Source organism: Pagrus pagrus (genome assembly GCF_965226575.1).
Source record: "Pagrus pagrus genome assembly, chromosome: 4".
Lineage (NCBI taxonomy): Eukaryota > Metazoa > Chordata > Actinopteri > Spariformes > Sparidae > Pagrus > Pagrus pagrus.
The window spans coordinates 35089609-35105504 of NC_140188.1; the positions used below are offsets into that span (position 1 = coordinate 35089609).

At 45.2% G+C, this 15896-nt stretch overlaps 1 protein-coding gene across 9 annotated transcripts in view; it reads left to right on the forward strand.

The window, feature by feature from the left end:
* fat3a (FAT atypical cadherin 3a) overlaps positions 1-15896 on the forward strand; it is a 353888-nt gene that overhangs the window by 168428 nt on the left and 169564 nt on the right. For all 9 annotated transcript variants that reach the window (XM_084350977.1, XM_084350971.1, XM_084350970.1 and 6 more), the window contains one exon: positions 35-358. In XM_084350977.1, the coding sequence (XP_084207103.1) occupies positions 35-358 (324 nt within the window). The remainder of the gene's footprint in view (positions 1-34; positions 359-15896) is intronic.

Consider the following 15896-nt stretch of genomic DNA (forward strand, 5'->3'; position numbering starts at 1 on the left):
CTATGTAGTACATTTTGCTCTCTTCCTCCTCCAGGAATGATCTACACCACCGATATGTTGGACCGTGAGACCAAGGACTCCTATTGGCTCACAGTGTATGCCAGTGACCGTGGTGTGGTTCCCCAGTTTGCAACTACTGAGGTGTTTATCCAGGTGGAAGATGTTAACGACAATGCCCCACTGACCTCAGAGCCACTTTACCGGCCCTCAGTGCCCGAGAACTCTCCGCGGGATGTTTCTGTGATCAAGATCCAGGCCCAGGATCCTGATGCCACACCTCCTCTCACTGCTGATAGGCTCAACTACCGCATCACCAGTGGAAACCCACAGAACTTCTTCACTATCAACACCCGCACAGGTGAGTTATGATGTGTGTGACTGCAAAAGGCACTACTGACTCTTCTTTGTAGGTCTAAATGATTTCCAGGGAAAGAGAGTATGAAAAATCCTGAAAAATCTGAGCGTTGTAGGGGCAAAGTAGCTAACATGGTGACAGTTTAGAGGGAACAGCTGGTTTCAGGCTCCTTCAGTGACTGGGCTTTAAACTAGAACCTTGATCAGGTGGTTTTCCTCTGATCCCCAGCAAGACAATGTTGATTTAGTCAACAACAGTGATGGAAAAATCTAGATGACTTTTGTGCCAGTGATGAGATCAACAATATCAAATCATCTTGAAAAGTAACCTTTGAAAGCAAAACTATAAAATGGCATACAGTATATCATATCATTTTTATCAACAAATGACAAATATATAATATGAAAGTACAACAGGACAAGTAAACTGTTTTAATGCAGTCTTCCCCATTAACACTTTGTCATTACATGCATATTTAGAGGATAGTTATCTGATGTTGACACCTTTTAGCCAGACATTGAAAAGGTGTAAAAGCATCTGTTCCTCAAAGACACATACATTGTTTTTACTCTTCCTATGGTGTAACTACAAAAGTAAGCAGCCTGTGAAAATCGCTGATTTTCTTAATATACTCAACAAAAATATAAATGTAGCACTTTCGTTCTCACTCACATTTTGAGTTGAATTAAATGATCTAAGATTTTTTTCCCTGTTCATACAAGAGGATATTACTCTTACATTTTGAGCAATAATTTGTTAAAATCTGTCAATGAGCACTTCTCCTTTGCCAAGATAATCCATCCACCTGACATGTGTGACATCTCAAGATGCTGTTTAAAAACCATTATTGTCACACAGATGTGCTTTGGAGTGATCACAATGAAAGGTAACCCTAAAATGTGTTTCATCACACAACACAATGGTACAGATGTTGAGAGTTTTGAGTGTTCAGTTGGCATGCTGACTGCAGAAATGTCAAACAGAGGTGTTGCCTTTTAATTCATGTTAATATCTGTACCATGGGGCATCTCCAAAGTTGTTTCCGCCATTTGCCTCATGCAGTGCGACACATTTCCTGTGCTTATACTTGGTCAGGTTGTTGAACGTTGGTCCACTCCTCTTCAGTGGCTGTGTGAAGTTGCTGGATATTGACAGGAAGTCAAACATGCTGCAGTACATATTGATCAAGAGCATCACAAACATGCTTAGTGGCTGATATGTCTGGTGAGTATGCAGGCCATGCAAGAACTGGAATATCAGCTTCCATGAATTATGTACCGATGCTCCAAAACATGGGGCTGTGCATTATCATGCTGTAACATGAAGTGCCAGCATTGGATGAAGAGCATGACAATGGACCTCCGGGTCTCTTTACAGTATCTCTGTGCATTCAACTTGCCATCAGTTAAATGCATCTGTGTTCATAGTCCAAAGCTTATGCCCATATCACAACCCCACCTCTACCATGCACCAAGCACTCCTGCGTTCACAACGCTAACATGAGCAAACTGCTCACTTACAAGACACTGTCTGCCATCTGGCCAATACAGTGCATTTAATCTGTGAAGATGAGACTTCACAGACGAAACCAGACACCATCAAAAGTTAATATTTGCCACTGAATTTCGTCACGACGACAAACTGCAGTCAGGCAAGAGCCTGGTCAGGACAACAAGTACATGAATTAGCTTCCATGAGATGCCTTCTCACAGAATGTGCAGAAATTCTTTGGCCGTGCAAACCAGCTGCTGCATTAGCTGTTTGGGTGGCTGATCTCGGACTATCAACAGTTGAAGAAGCCACATGTAGAGGCTGGTGTGGTTACACGTGGTCTGCCGTTGTGAGGACGGTTGGATGTACTGCCAAAGTCTGACAAACGACACTGGAGATGCCTCATGGTACAGAAATGAAAAATTATGGGCAACAGCTGTGTAGGTTCCAACAGAAAGCATGCCAACTGCATGCTCCCTCAAAACTTGTGCATCTGTAGCATTGTGTTGTGTGGGGAAACACATTTTAGAGTGGCCTTTTATTGTGAACAGTCCAAGGCACACCCGTGTAAAAATCATGCTGTCTCATCTGCATCTTGATATGCCACACTTGTCACATGGATAGATTATCTTGGTAAAAGAGAAGTGCTCATTAACACATATTTTAACAATTTTCATGCTCAAAATTTGACAGAAGTAGGCCTTTTGTGTCCAGAGAAAAAGTCTTAGATGGTTTACTTCAACTTGTGAAAAATGGGAGCAAAACAAAAGTGTTGTTTGTATTTTTTTTTTAACATTCTTTTAATTTCAGTTCAATTTGGATGTTACATCTTAAACATATCTGAAATAATTTTACATTGAATGTAATAAATTACTTACAATAAAGGTACAAAAGACAACAAGTAAAAGCAATTAGAGTATAAAGTATAATAAAACTATCTGACCGACAAATTATCAAGAAGAAACAAACATACAAAAAAGAAACAATAACAAAATATCACATTTAGGGGAGGGGGTGACCACGGATTAAAAGTTATAATAACCTTATGGAGTATATGTCTCTACTTAGTCTAAGGATAGAGTGATATGTGCCTTGACATAATCCAGAAAAGGTCCCCATATTTTATCGTAGTTTTTTGCTGATCCTTTGAGAGAGTATCTTATATTTTAAAGGGGACATATTATCCTCATTTCTGCTTGTTGACATGGGTCCTTGATGTCTAAATGGAATGATAGTAACATGCTTTGGTCGAAAAAACCAAAGGATTGAGCACAGCAGGGTTGTTTACATACCAGTTTCACAGCCCTGCTCTCAGCGGCCGGATTCAGTGACTTTTTTTCATTATGTTAATGAGCTACTGCGTGCGCCGCCCACTTCTTCCTGCCGACCGGAAGACGTGAGGAAGGCATCGCGGGACCATGGCAACGAGCGCTACACAGCAACTTTCAATAAAGTTGAGGAAAAAAACAAAAACAAAAAAAAAACAAGGAGCAACACACAGCGCGACGCAGCTTTTCAGTGTCCGTGCCTGCATATAACTGATGGTAGCACAGCAGACATGTAGCATGTAGCCCCTGTCTCCAGCTCCAAAACAAAGTATTGATTGCTTTACTGCAGATAACGTTTTGATACTCTCAGGTCTGGTCTCTCATGCCAGCAGCTAACGCTACAGGCTGTAGCATTAGCTGTAGCCTACAGCTAACGCTACAGCTAATGCTACGGCTAACGCTACACACGTATTACATGTATACCAACACACAGGAAAACGGTCAGAGGACAGTCTCCCAGAGCCAGGACATCTGCCCAACTACAGCAGCTCCTCGGGCTGTCACACAGTCAGCAGTGCATTCAGACAAGACACGCTTCTAGAAGTTTGCTTACACACTGTCCTTTAGCACAACATGCTAATGAATGAACGTAGCTCACTAGCCGAGAATAACAGAGACCAGTTCATACCGTTTCCTCTGCGTGTTCACCGCGGAACAGCAGCTCACTGTCCGCGAACAACTGACACACACAACTGAGTGTTCACGGCCGAGCAGTGGTTCACCGGCCGGTTAGAAGCGATACATTCTCAATATCCTAATTCATTTTCTCAATTCACCGTCATGTTTTAAAAGTGTTGATATGACAAATTAACGCTTCGTATCATTAACATTATCGTGAATCCTACGGCCAGTAAGCCCAACGTTGACAACTTCACACGTAATGTTAGTTCAGCCTCATATTTACACCCACGGTTAGCGTTAGCTCATGTGCTAAACAGCCAAAGTAACACAAACTATAGTGTTTTTTAAATACTTACAGTTCCATCACTGACAGCGGGTATGGATCCATCTTTTAAGGGACAATCTCGTTGCCAGTCCAGCGTTGTACTGACCCTGGCTGTTGAAACAGTCCGGGGTGAAGTGACTGGCACAGACCATAACGCTTCTGCTCACTGAAGCTGGACCCTGATAAATAAAAAGTAGCCTCTTCGCTCTGATATCCTCTTTGGTAGGAGCGATGTAGCGAAACATGAGGATCCGTGCATCCGACGACAGAGCAGCAGTGCTTGGCTTTCGGGTTGTACATGGTAGCGGTCAGGCTGTCGCGTACAAGTTAGCGAGGGGAAAAAAATGGCGGATCCTCGTTCAGGTAGCTGGCGTAATGTGGGAGGAGATACGCAAAGAGTATGCAAAAGACCGGATTGTGACGTCACAATCCGGTCGAAATCCAAACGGCTCGCTTAGAGACTCAATTCCTGACTCTGCCAGGTACAAAATATTGACTTAGTTGTCAAAACTCATGCTTGGGGGGTGGGGAGGCACTCCGGATACGCAACTATACATACTAAAGCAAGGAAAAAGTCAGTTTTGCATAATATGTCCCCTTTAAAGTTTGAGAAAGTAAAGTACTTCCTTGACCTAGTGTGTAAATGTTGGGGGTTTACAGTCCTTCCATTTGATCAAAATCAGCTGCCTGGCCAGGAGCATGTGGAAAGCAACACTATTCGATTGTGCCCTAGTTAGACCTAGATGATCAGGAGCAACCCCAAATAACCCAACTAAAGGGCATGGTGAAATCGCCTGTCCCAGGAAGCCTGACATTGTGTCAAAGATGGATGCCCAATAATGATCTAGCTTTGGGCAAGACCAGAACATTTGTGTATGTGATGCTTGATTGCACTTACATCGATCAGATAATGGGTCTACATCAGAAAACCGTTTAGACAGTCTGAGTTTAGTCCAATGGATGCGATGCAGTCTTGAATTGTAGCAACCCATATCTTGCACAGACTGACGAACTATGCACTCTGCTCAAGGCAGTCTCCCAAGATTCGTCACAAATGGGTTCCCCAAGTTCACCTTCCCATTTGAGATTTTATGTCAGAAATGGATGAGGGTGAAAGTGCCGTCAGCGCACTATAAGCAGCTGATATACAGTGCCTGACAAAAGTCTTGTCGCTTATCCAAGTTGTAGGAACAACAAATAATAACTTGACTTGTAGTTGATCAATTGGAATCAGAAATGGCATATATGAAAGGCAAAGGCCTCTAGATTATGCTTATTATACCAAAATAAAGTCGTGTATCATTCATTGATTTTATCATTTAATTAGGACAGAAAGGTCAGATTTGCTTGGACAAAAGTCTTGTTGCATACAAAAATAATGTACGGTAGAAATTATACTTTATTTTGAATACACAAACATGCTACAATAACATCAGAACATAAAGTCATGGTGCCTTTGGAAAAATAATTAATATCATGTATGACTCCTGTGAGCTTGGAGGACTGCATCCATATGTCTCGGCAATGACTCAAATAACTTATTGATGAAGTCATCTGGAATGGCAAAGAAAGCAGTCTTGCAGGACTCCCAGAGTTCATCAAGATTCTTTGGTTTCATCTTCCAAGCCTCCTCCTTCATTTTACCCCAGACATGCTCAATAATGTTCATGTCTGGTGACTGTGATGAACCATGATTTTTCCTCCACCAAACTTGACTGTTTTCTGGGTGAATCTTGGGTCCATGCGGGTTCCAGCAGGTCTTCTGCAGTATTTGCGGTGATTGGGATGCAGTTCTTCTGCCACTTTTCCACTGTCCATCCTTTCCGCAAGCTGTGGGCCATGGAGACCACTGCGTGAGAGAATTCGACAAACTGATCTTGTAGATACAGGGGTTTCTGGTGACCAGTTGTCATGTAGCTCTGCTGCAGTTGAAAAAGGGCTGGCCCTGGACTGCCAAAGCAACAAACGGACCTCTTGAACAGTTGTCTTGCTGGGTCTGCCTGACCTGGGCTTGTCATGAACGTCACCAGTTTCTTCAGATCTTTTTTTTATCCTCTCCACTTGACGTTTGGATACATTGAAGATGTCTGCCACCTCAGCAGCAGACTTGGTCTTCAGGCTCTTGATGATCAGCACTTTGGTCTGTGGTTGAATCTTTGGCATGTTGTCAGAGGTCAGGTTGCACTTTACATGAAGGTCTGGTGTGCTGGGGTTCTATTTATACACACCTGGAAATGTGTTACAGTATTTGTCACAGGTGGAGCTCTAATCTGTGATTGGTTAAATCGTTTAAAGACACGACAAGACTTTTGTCTATCATTCTTTTGAATGATAATGAGCGCGCTGCTTCATTTACTGGGATGCCATACGTCTGCAACTGCATAATCTTTGAGAAAATTGTTTATTGCCTTTGCTGACCTCGATGTAGTTATTTGTCTCTTGGATGATCTATCCAACATTGGGTTTAAGCATGTGTTAAAGTCGCCTCCAATTATCAGATGGTGAGAGTCAAGGTTTGGGATGTATGACAGAAATCTAACAAAAAAACTCTCATCATCATAATTAGGAGCATAGACATAAGTCAGCACTACAGGAGTATTGAATAGAGTTCAGGTCACAATAACATATCTCCCATTTCTATCAGCAATGACATCCGAAGCAGTAAATGTAACATTTCTATGTATTATGATAGCAGCCCCCCTGGCTCTGCTATTGAAAAGAGAATGAAAACTTTGGGAAACCCACTTTCTTCTCAATTTTACGTGATCAGAGAGAGACAGATGAGTTTCTTGGAGGAATGCAAAATGTATATACCTGCTATCTAAATGGGCCAACACCTTATTGAGCTTAGTGGGTCAACCTAACCCTTTTACGTTCCAGCTAGCAAAATTAATGCAAGCCATGTTTTAAGAGAGAACATACTGTCATACAGTCCACAGCAGGTAAAGCCAGAGGTATTGTGGCCACAGCAACCCATTAAGAGGGTAAAAACAACATTTAGAAACATAAAAACATATTACTACATTAAGCCCATTGTTCCCATCCACCCAACCACCCCCCCAACATGGGTGAAAACTCGCTCGGGAGCATGCCTATGTTCCCACAGCCCTATGTTCCTACCCTAACCACTTCCCCTTCCCTAAGTCTAACCACTTCTGCTTCCCTAACCCTAACCTCTTCCCCTTCCCTAAACCCAACCCTTCCCCTTCCCTAACCCTAACCACTCCCTCTTCCCTAACCCTAACCTCTTCCCCTTCCCTAAACCCAAAATTCTTAGACGTGTGAGAACATAGGGCTGTGGGACCATTGAGCTGTGGGAACATAGGCATGACCCCAACTCGCTCTATACCCGAACATAAAGCTTTACTAGCTTTAAAGCTGTGTAACCACAGCTGTACTCAAACCGTAAAAGAAGGGTGAGAAAAAAAGCAAAACATTACCTGGTGTCACGAAGTAATGACTGCAAGACCAAAAAGCATAGCTAGATCCATGCTGAAACACTAGACTTGCGACGTTTGGAAGTAGGGAATAGCCTACCTAATCACCAGCAGGCAGCACTGTCTATCCAGAACCGTATTTTAAACATTCACAAATGTGCTAACCATTAGAAGAAAAAAAAAAAAAAAAAAAGAGGAGAGATTACGAGTTAACCTTTGCATTCAGAAGGCAGAAGCCCATTGCAGTCCAGGGACTATTCTGAATCTGTAGTTTCTGACGAGGCTGATTTGACATAGTCCATAGCCTTCTGTTGATCCGTGAAACGATGCTCTTCTCCACCAGGCATTGTGATTCTGAATGTAGCGGGATGTCTGAAGCCAAACCGGGCACCCGCGATGTTCTGTAGAGTCTTCCTTACGTTGTTGAAAGCCGCCCTTCTCTTCGCCTCACCAGTGGTCAGATCTCCAAAGATGTGTATGGCCTTATCGTTTCTCTCAGGTCAGGCGGAGAATCTGTTCTTTAACGTGGAAGAAGCGGACCCTCATAATGAAAGGTCTGGGTGGTTGCCCCGCTTCGGCTTAACTTGGGCTAATCGATGAGCTTGGTCGATAAGTGGTAGATCTTCAAGATTCAACAGGTCTTTTAGGAGGTTGGAGATAAACGCTGTCGGAGTTTTGCCCTTTTCCCCTTCTGAAATGCCGACTATCCTTAGGTTGTTTCGCCTCGACCTGTTCTCTAAACCTTCACATTTATTTTTAAGTGCACGAATCTCCCCTTTTAGAGCACTTACGGTAACTTCCAATTCGGCCAAGCTATCGCTAGTCTTTGTGGCAGAGTCCTCCACAGCGGCTAGTCTTTCCTCTTGGAGATTTATGGTCTGCTGTAGGGCTCCTGTAGTTGTACTCAACTCCGACTTAACAGTGGCAATATCAGCTTGAAGTCCCTTAACGGCAGCCTCGATTGAGTTACAGATGTCCGCTTTCAAAGACTGTATTATATAATAATAATAATAATAATAATACATAGGTTTTATATAGCGCTTTTCAGAGTACCCAAAGACGCTTTACAAATACATAACAAACAGATAATACATGCATACACATACAGGGACTAAACAAAGGTAAACAGCAGTACAATATATATATATATATATATATATATATATATATATATATATATATATATATATAATGATATATATATATATAATAAGAAATAAAAAGAGTAGACAGTAAAAAGAAGAAAGATGGTGGAAAATGATTTTGTCAGGTCTTGTAAGTGATGTTGAAGAGATGGGTTTTGAGATGACTTTTAAAAGATGGCAGTGAATCAGAGTTTCGGATGGCCAGGGGGAGGGAGTTCCAGAGGGTAGGGGCAGCAATGGCGAAGGCTCTGTCTCCTATGGTGCGGTATTTGGTTCTGGTGATGGGGGTGAGGGTGTTAGTGTCGGCAGAGCGTAATCGGCGAGAGGGAATGTGACGATGGAGGAGGTCTGACAGGTATGAAGGGGCAAGATTGTTTAGGGCTTTGTAGGTGATGATGAGGATCTTGAAATGTATGCGTTGTTTTACAGGAAGTCAGTGAAGTTGGTGGAGGATGGGTGTGATGTGATCTCTGGAGTGGGAGTGGGAGCGGGTGAGCAGTCGGGCAGCGGAGTTTTGAACATATTGTAGCTTTTGAAGAGTGGAGGAGGGGAGACCATACAGGATGCTATTGCAGTAGTCGAGTCTGGAGGTGATGAATGCATGAATTAGTGTTTCGGCGGCCGGGAAGGAGAGGGTGGGTCGGAGGCGTGCTATGTTCCGGAGGTGGAAGAAGGATGTCTTGGTGACATGGTTTATGTGTGATTTGAAGGAGAGTGAGGGGTCCATGTAGATGCCAAGGTTTCTGACCAGGAGGGAGGGAGTGACAGAGTGGCCATCGATGCAGAGTGAGAAGTTCTGGGAGGTGGGGAGGGTGGATTTTGGGCCAAAGATTATGATTTCAGTTTTATTGCTGTTTAGTTTGAGGAAGTTGTGGTTCATCCAGGTTTTTATGTCGGTAAGGCAGTTGGTGAGGGTGGAGAGAATGGCTGGAGCGATGGTTTTGGTGGTGATGTAGAGCTGAGTGTCGTCGGCGTAGCAGTGAAAGTGAAGTCCATGGCGGCGGATGATGTGACCAAGTGGGAGCATGTAGAGGATGAAGAGGATGGGGCCAAGCACTGAGCCTTGGGGGACTCCGTGTGAGACAGGGGTGGTGTGGGATTTGTGATTGTTTATGGCAATGTAGTGAGATCTTTCAGACAGGTATGAGTTGAACCAGGAGAGGGCGGAGTCGGTGATGCCTACGGATTTCAGGCGGCAGAGGAGGATGGAGTGGTTGATGGTGTCGAAGGCAGCACTGAGGTCAAGGAGGAGGAGAATGGTGAGGGAGCCGGAATCAGAGGAGAGTAGGAGGTCGTTTGTGACTTTGATAAGAGCTGTTTCAGTGCTGTGGTGGGTTCTGAAGCCGGATTGGAATGTTTCATATAGGTTATTGGAGAGGAGGTAAGTCTTGAGTTGGGTTGCGACGGCTCTTTCCAGTAGTTTTGCGATGAATGTGAGGTTGTAGATGGGTCTGAAGTTGTTGGGGTCGTCTGAGTCAAGGCCAGGTTTTTTAAGGAGAGGGGTGATGGCAGCTAGCTTAAGAGGTGGGGGGACAGTGCCAGAGGTAAGGGAGGAGTTGATGGTGTCTGCGATGAGTGGGGCGAGGGAGGTAAAACAGGCTTTCACAAGTTCAGTGGGCATGGGGTCCAGGGGAGAGGTGGATGATTTCATGGTGGAGAGTATTTTGGAGAGGTCAGCTGTGGTTATGGGTGAAAAGTTGGAGAGCTGGTGGTCAGAGGATGAAGGAGGTGTGGGTTCAGGGACCGGGGTGGAGGCAGAGGAGGTTGCAAGCTGGTTGTGGATGTTTTCAATCTTGGAGTTAAAAAATGAAATGAGGTTGTTGCATTTCTCCGGGGTGAATGAGGATGAAATGTTATCGTGGGGCTTGAAGAGTTTATTTATGGTGGAAAACAGGGTGCGTGGGTTGGAGGATCCCGAGTGAATGATGCCGGAGTAGTAGACAGAGCGGGCTTTGTTTAGTGCTGATTTGTAGAGGTGTATGTGCTCTTTGTAGGCGAGGGCGTGTACTGTGAGACTGGTTTTCTTGTGAAGTCGTTCTAGTTGTCGCAGTTGTTTTTTGAGTTTGTGAAGTTCTGGGGTGAACCAGGGAGCCGAGTGAGTGAAGGTGACAGTTTTGGTTTTCAGGGGGGCCAGTTTGTTGAGGGATGAAGACAGTGTGCTGTTGTAGATGTTGATGAGGTCCATGGGGGTTGGGTTTATAGGAAAGGTGAGGCTGGAAAGAGTGTTTGAAATGCAGGTGGAGAGAGAGACTGGGCAGATGGATTTAAGGTTGCGAAAAGTGATTGTGCGGGCCTGTTTGGTTTGGGGGGCGGGGGTATCGATGTCGAGTGTGATGGCCAGGTGGTCAGATATGGAGAGGTCGGTACTGGAGACATTGTGGATGTTGAGGCCGGTGGAGCAAACCAGGTCTAGGATGTGTCCACGGTTGTGGGTGGGAAAGTTGATATGTTGGGTGAAGCTGAGGCAGTTGAGAAGGTCCAGAAAGTCCATGGCATCTTTACAGTCCGGGGAGTCAATGTGGAGATTGAAATCGCCGACGAGTAAGACAGATGGTGAGATTGAAGACAGTGCGGTGATGAATTCAGAGAGTTCTGATAGGAATGATGGGTAGATGATTGCAATGATGAGAGGTTTAGGGCCGGGTAATTTAAAAATCGGGTGTTCAAATGATGAAGCAGCAGGGATGGAGAATGAGCGAGGTTGGAGGTCTTGTTGGTAAATGGCAGCGATGCCCCCTCCTCTGCCCTCAGAGCGTGGGTTGTCCAGGTAGGAATATCCAGCAGGGGTGGTTTGGTTGAGTGAAAAATAATCCAGGGGTTTTTGCCATGTTTCAGTAAGGCACAGAAGGTCAAGTTGTTTGTCGGTGATGAATTCGTTGAGAATGAGACTTTTATTGTTGAGGGATCTTGTGTTGAAGAGGGCGATTTTCAAGTGCTTTTGTTTTGAAATTGATGGGGCGGAAGTAGGGATTGGACGGAGGTTGAAAGTGTTCACTCTGGATGCGGTCTGATGACGTGTGTTGTTGTGATGACGCGGAGAGGAAGTGCGGGAGCAGGTGGGTGAGCTGCGGTCGGACCACAGTGCTGGGATGAAGTTTTTTGCGGTGGAACTGTATATAAACTTGCGGCGGGAGCCTCGATGAATGTAGCGGTATCTCTGTATCTCTGAGCATAGTTGCTGTTACCTCCTCTTCCTCGCTAGCTTGAGCGGTTTGGCTAGCAGAAGCAGAAGCTCCCTGCAACGTTTTTTCCTTAAGTTTGCCTGTACCCCACATTCTTGGGACTGAGAACTTAAAGTTGTTGCTTCGAAATGTGGAATAAATGTCCTGCAACTATTTCAAAAGTAAGACATTGGCTAAATGTTTTTTTTGATCGATTGAAAATCCACCTGTTGGGAGCTGCTGAATTTCACATTTTGCATCTCACCCGTGCAGCAGCGCCCCCTGTTGTGTTTGTATTTTTGTGGAATTTACTCACATGATCTGCCTCCTCTGCTCTTGTGAAAAAAAACTAAAGCAGCTAAAATGACACTAAATTGTTAACTGTTAGCTAAATCAGAATCAGAAAACAGATTTATTGCCAAGAGGGATCTTACACTGACGAGGAATTTTTCTTGGTGATAAGGTGCATGCATTGAAGACAATAAACAATAAACAAACAAACAGTGACTATAATATATACAATATAAACAATATTAACACTATCAACACACAGAGGCAAAAGTGTGGGATGGCTGATAAATAAAGACGGAAGATAAAATATAGAAGATATTAAAATTACAGGATGTACAAATTCTGCATTAATGTAATGCAAAGATTCAAGGGCAGAGGTGGGTTTGACTGCAGGAGTGCAAGAGTCAGTGTCAGTGGGGGTAGGGGTGGGTGACCCGGGACTTGTTGAGGATCCTAACTGCAGAGGGGAAAAAACTGTTCATGTGGTGGGCGGTTTTGGTCCTGATGGACCGCAGTCTCCTGCCAGAGGGGAGAGTGTCAAATAGTCTGTGACCGGGATGGGAGGGGTCGGCCACAATCCTACCTGCACACCTCAGGGCCCTGGAGCTGTGCAGGTCCTGAAGGGATGGAAGGTTGCAGCCAATCACCTTCTCGGCAGAGCGTATGATGCGCTGCAGTCTGCTCTTGTCTTTAGCAGTGGCAGCAGCGTACCAGACGGTGATGGAGGAGGTAAGGATGGACTCGATGATGGCAGTGTAGAAGTGCACCATCATCGTCTTTGGCAGGTTGAACTTCTTCAGCTGCCGCAGGAAGAACATCCTCTGTTGGTTTTTTTTGGTGAGGGATCTGATGTTCAGTTCCCATTTTAGGTCCTGGGTGATGATGGTGCCCAGGAAACGGCAGGACTCCACAGAGTTGACTGGGGAGCCACCCAGGTTGACGGAGGCGGGTGGGGCTGGGTTCTTTCTGAAGTCCACTACTATCTCCACTGTCTTTAGAGCATTAAGCTCCAGGTTGTTCTGGCTGCACCAGGTCACCAGATGGTCAATCTCCCACCTGTAGGCGGACTAATCCCCGCCAGAGATGAGCCCAATGAGCGTGGTGTCGTCCGCAAATTTCAGGAGCTTGACTGACTGGTGACTGGAGGTGCAACCGTTGGTGTACAGGGAGAAGAGCAGGGGAGAAAGAACGCAGCCTTGGGGGGATCCGGTGCTGATGGTCTGGGATTCAGAGACATGTTTCCCCAGCTTCACGTGCTGCTTCCTGTCAGACAGGAAGTCTGTGATTCACCTGCAGGTGGAGTCAGGCACATGGAGCTGGGAGAGCTTGTTCTGTAGCAGAGCACACAAACAGGATCCTGGCATATATTCCTGGGGAGTCCAGATGCTGGAGGGTGTAGTGCAGGGCCATGTTTACTGCATCGCCTACAGACCTGTTGGCTCTGTTGGAAAAATGCAGTGGGTCCAGGAGAGGGTTGGTTAAGGATTTGAGGTGGGACAGCACAAGGCGCTCAAACGACTTCATGACCACAGAGGTCAGGGCGACGTGTCTGTAGTCATTCAGTCCTGTGGTCCTTGGCTTTTTGGGGATGGGGATGATGGTGGAGACTTTGAAGCAGGCTGGCACGTGACATATTTCCAGTGAGGTGTTGAAGATGTCCGTGAACACTGGAGACAGCTGGTCAGCGCAGTGCTTCAGGGTGGATGGAGAGCCTGGTGCCTGGTCCGGCTGCTTTACGGGGGTTCTGTCTCTTGAAGAGCTTGTTGACATTCCTCTCCTGCATAAGATCTTGTGCTTACATCACACTTAAAAAGCTGTTAACCATTGCTACTTTCGTTTTCTGCTCCTGCGCCGAAGTTGTTGCTAACTTCAACATCATGAATCAATTAACTCAACAGATGACAAGCAAAACATAGGAACTTGGCTTTAGTCTTGAGGATTTCTATCCTAACCAATTGACAGCACCTATTTGCTCTGAGCATCAGTCTCTCTTGTTCGGCTGCACAGCCACTACACACGCTCTCCCTCTCTCTCTCTCTCTCTCTCTCTCTCTCTCTCTCACACACACACACACTCACTCTCTCACACACACACACACACACACACACACACATTTATAAAAGGCTGTCTGCTTGAGACCACCTTGTTAAGACTCACAAATTAAAAATAAAAAGTATATTTTGGTATCTTTTCTTTCTTGTGTCAAGGGTAATTATGTGTCATCTTCCGCTCCACTGTTGTTTGGGGTGCCTCATCCTGAGATTCCACTGGATACGTGTCCGCTGCGTTTTGAGTCCGCCACGGCGCAGCTCTGCCGAACAGCTGGAGTTACGAAGCCGAGGAATTCCGGCGATAATTATATAATCACACATGACCGCAGTTATAGGTATGTGTTATAAACACTACAACACAAAGTGTTCCTGACCGAAGGATTAGAGGAAGAGCTTGTATTTGTCTCTTTTTTGAGGTTTTTGTGCAGGCATCAACAGTGTTTCATTTTGAAAAATTAACCGGATGTCATATTGTTGTTTCGTGTCTGACTTCCTGTCTGCTCTGTGCTGAATTCAGCTGAATTGCTGCGTTGTGCTGCTGCAGAAATAGAAGTCCTGCATATCTGCTCTGGAGGGCTGCGGACTGCTGGAGCTGGGTGGAAGTTAACACATAGACTAGAGTGAAACCGACCAGGTCCGCTGCCGTGGTGGAGCCGTAACGCAGCCGTAACGCAGCGGACACATATCTGGTGGAATCTGCGGGTCAGGGGTCAATCCTTGGTCCCATCCTGTTCTCTCTGTATATGCACCCCCTTGGCACTATAATCAGTCTGTTTGGTTGTGTATCTCCTATCATGCAGATGGGGATGACACTCAGCTATATGTCTCAGTAAAACCAAATCATGACTTCAAGCTAGATCGTCTTCGCAACTGTTTAACTGAGATTCATATTACAGGCTCCAACAATTCTACATATAGCATTCTCCAGCAAATTGCTTACAAGGCACTACATGGCTTAGCCCCTGTGGTAACCCGAGTGGTGTAGTGGAATAACAATAATGCACGCAGACTGTTGATACCGTTTTTGGCTCTTTACTAACTTACATACACACATTAGCCAGGAGGCGGAACAGAGCGCGATGTACAACAGGTGTTTCTTCTAACAAAGGTTCCGGGGCGCAGCCCTCTAACACAGCAGTGATACTACATTCACTCTACAACACTTCTCCCCCTTTAAGTACAAACACATAAGGGCACAAAATAGAACACCGACTTGTTACCTCAGTGGTTAGAAAGTACTAAAGCATATTTATGCTATCATTTAACTGCATTGAGCATTACAACAACATGTATATAAGTAGCAGATGTAGCCCTAAGTAGCCCTAACCCTTTAACCAACAATAAAACCACTGTATCTTGTTTTCAAAACATGTTTGAACCCTTTTCCTTTTCTTACATATCTTTAACAGTTTAACACGTCAGTCTATCTGGAGGCTTGTGTTGTCTCTTTGATCTCCTTAGTTCTGGAGTGGTGTCTCCAGACCTGGGAGCCGGGGCAGGTGGAGCAGTCTGCACAGCAGTCCATCAGGTGCCACATTTGTAGGCTCTGACAGTCCCTCAGGTGACACCCCAATGTGCTCTGGTGCCACTGGCACCCTAACAAAGTCTCCAGAGCTGCTCACACTGTCCTTGTGTGAAACGCACTGAGGACCCTTCCCTCCCACGTCATGGCGGACCCGCAGTTGATCCTG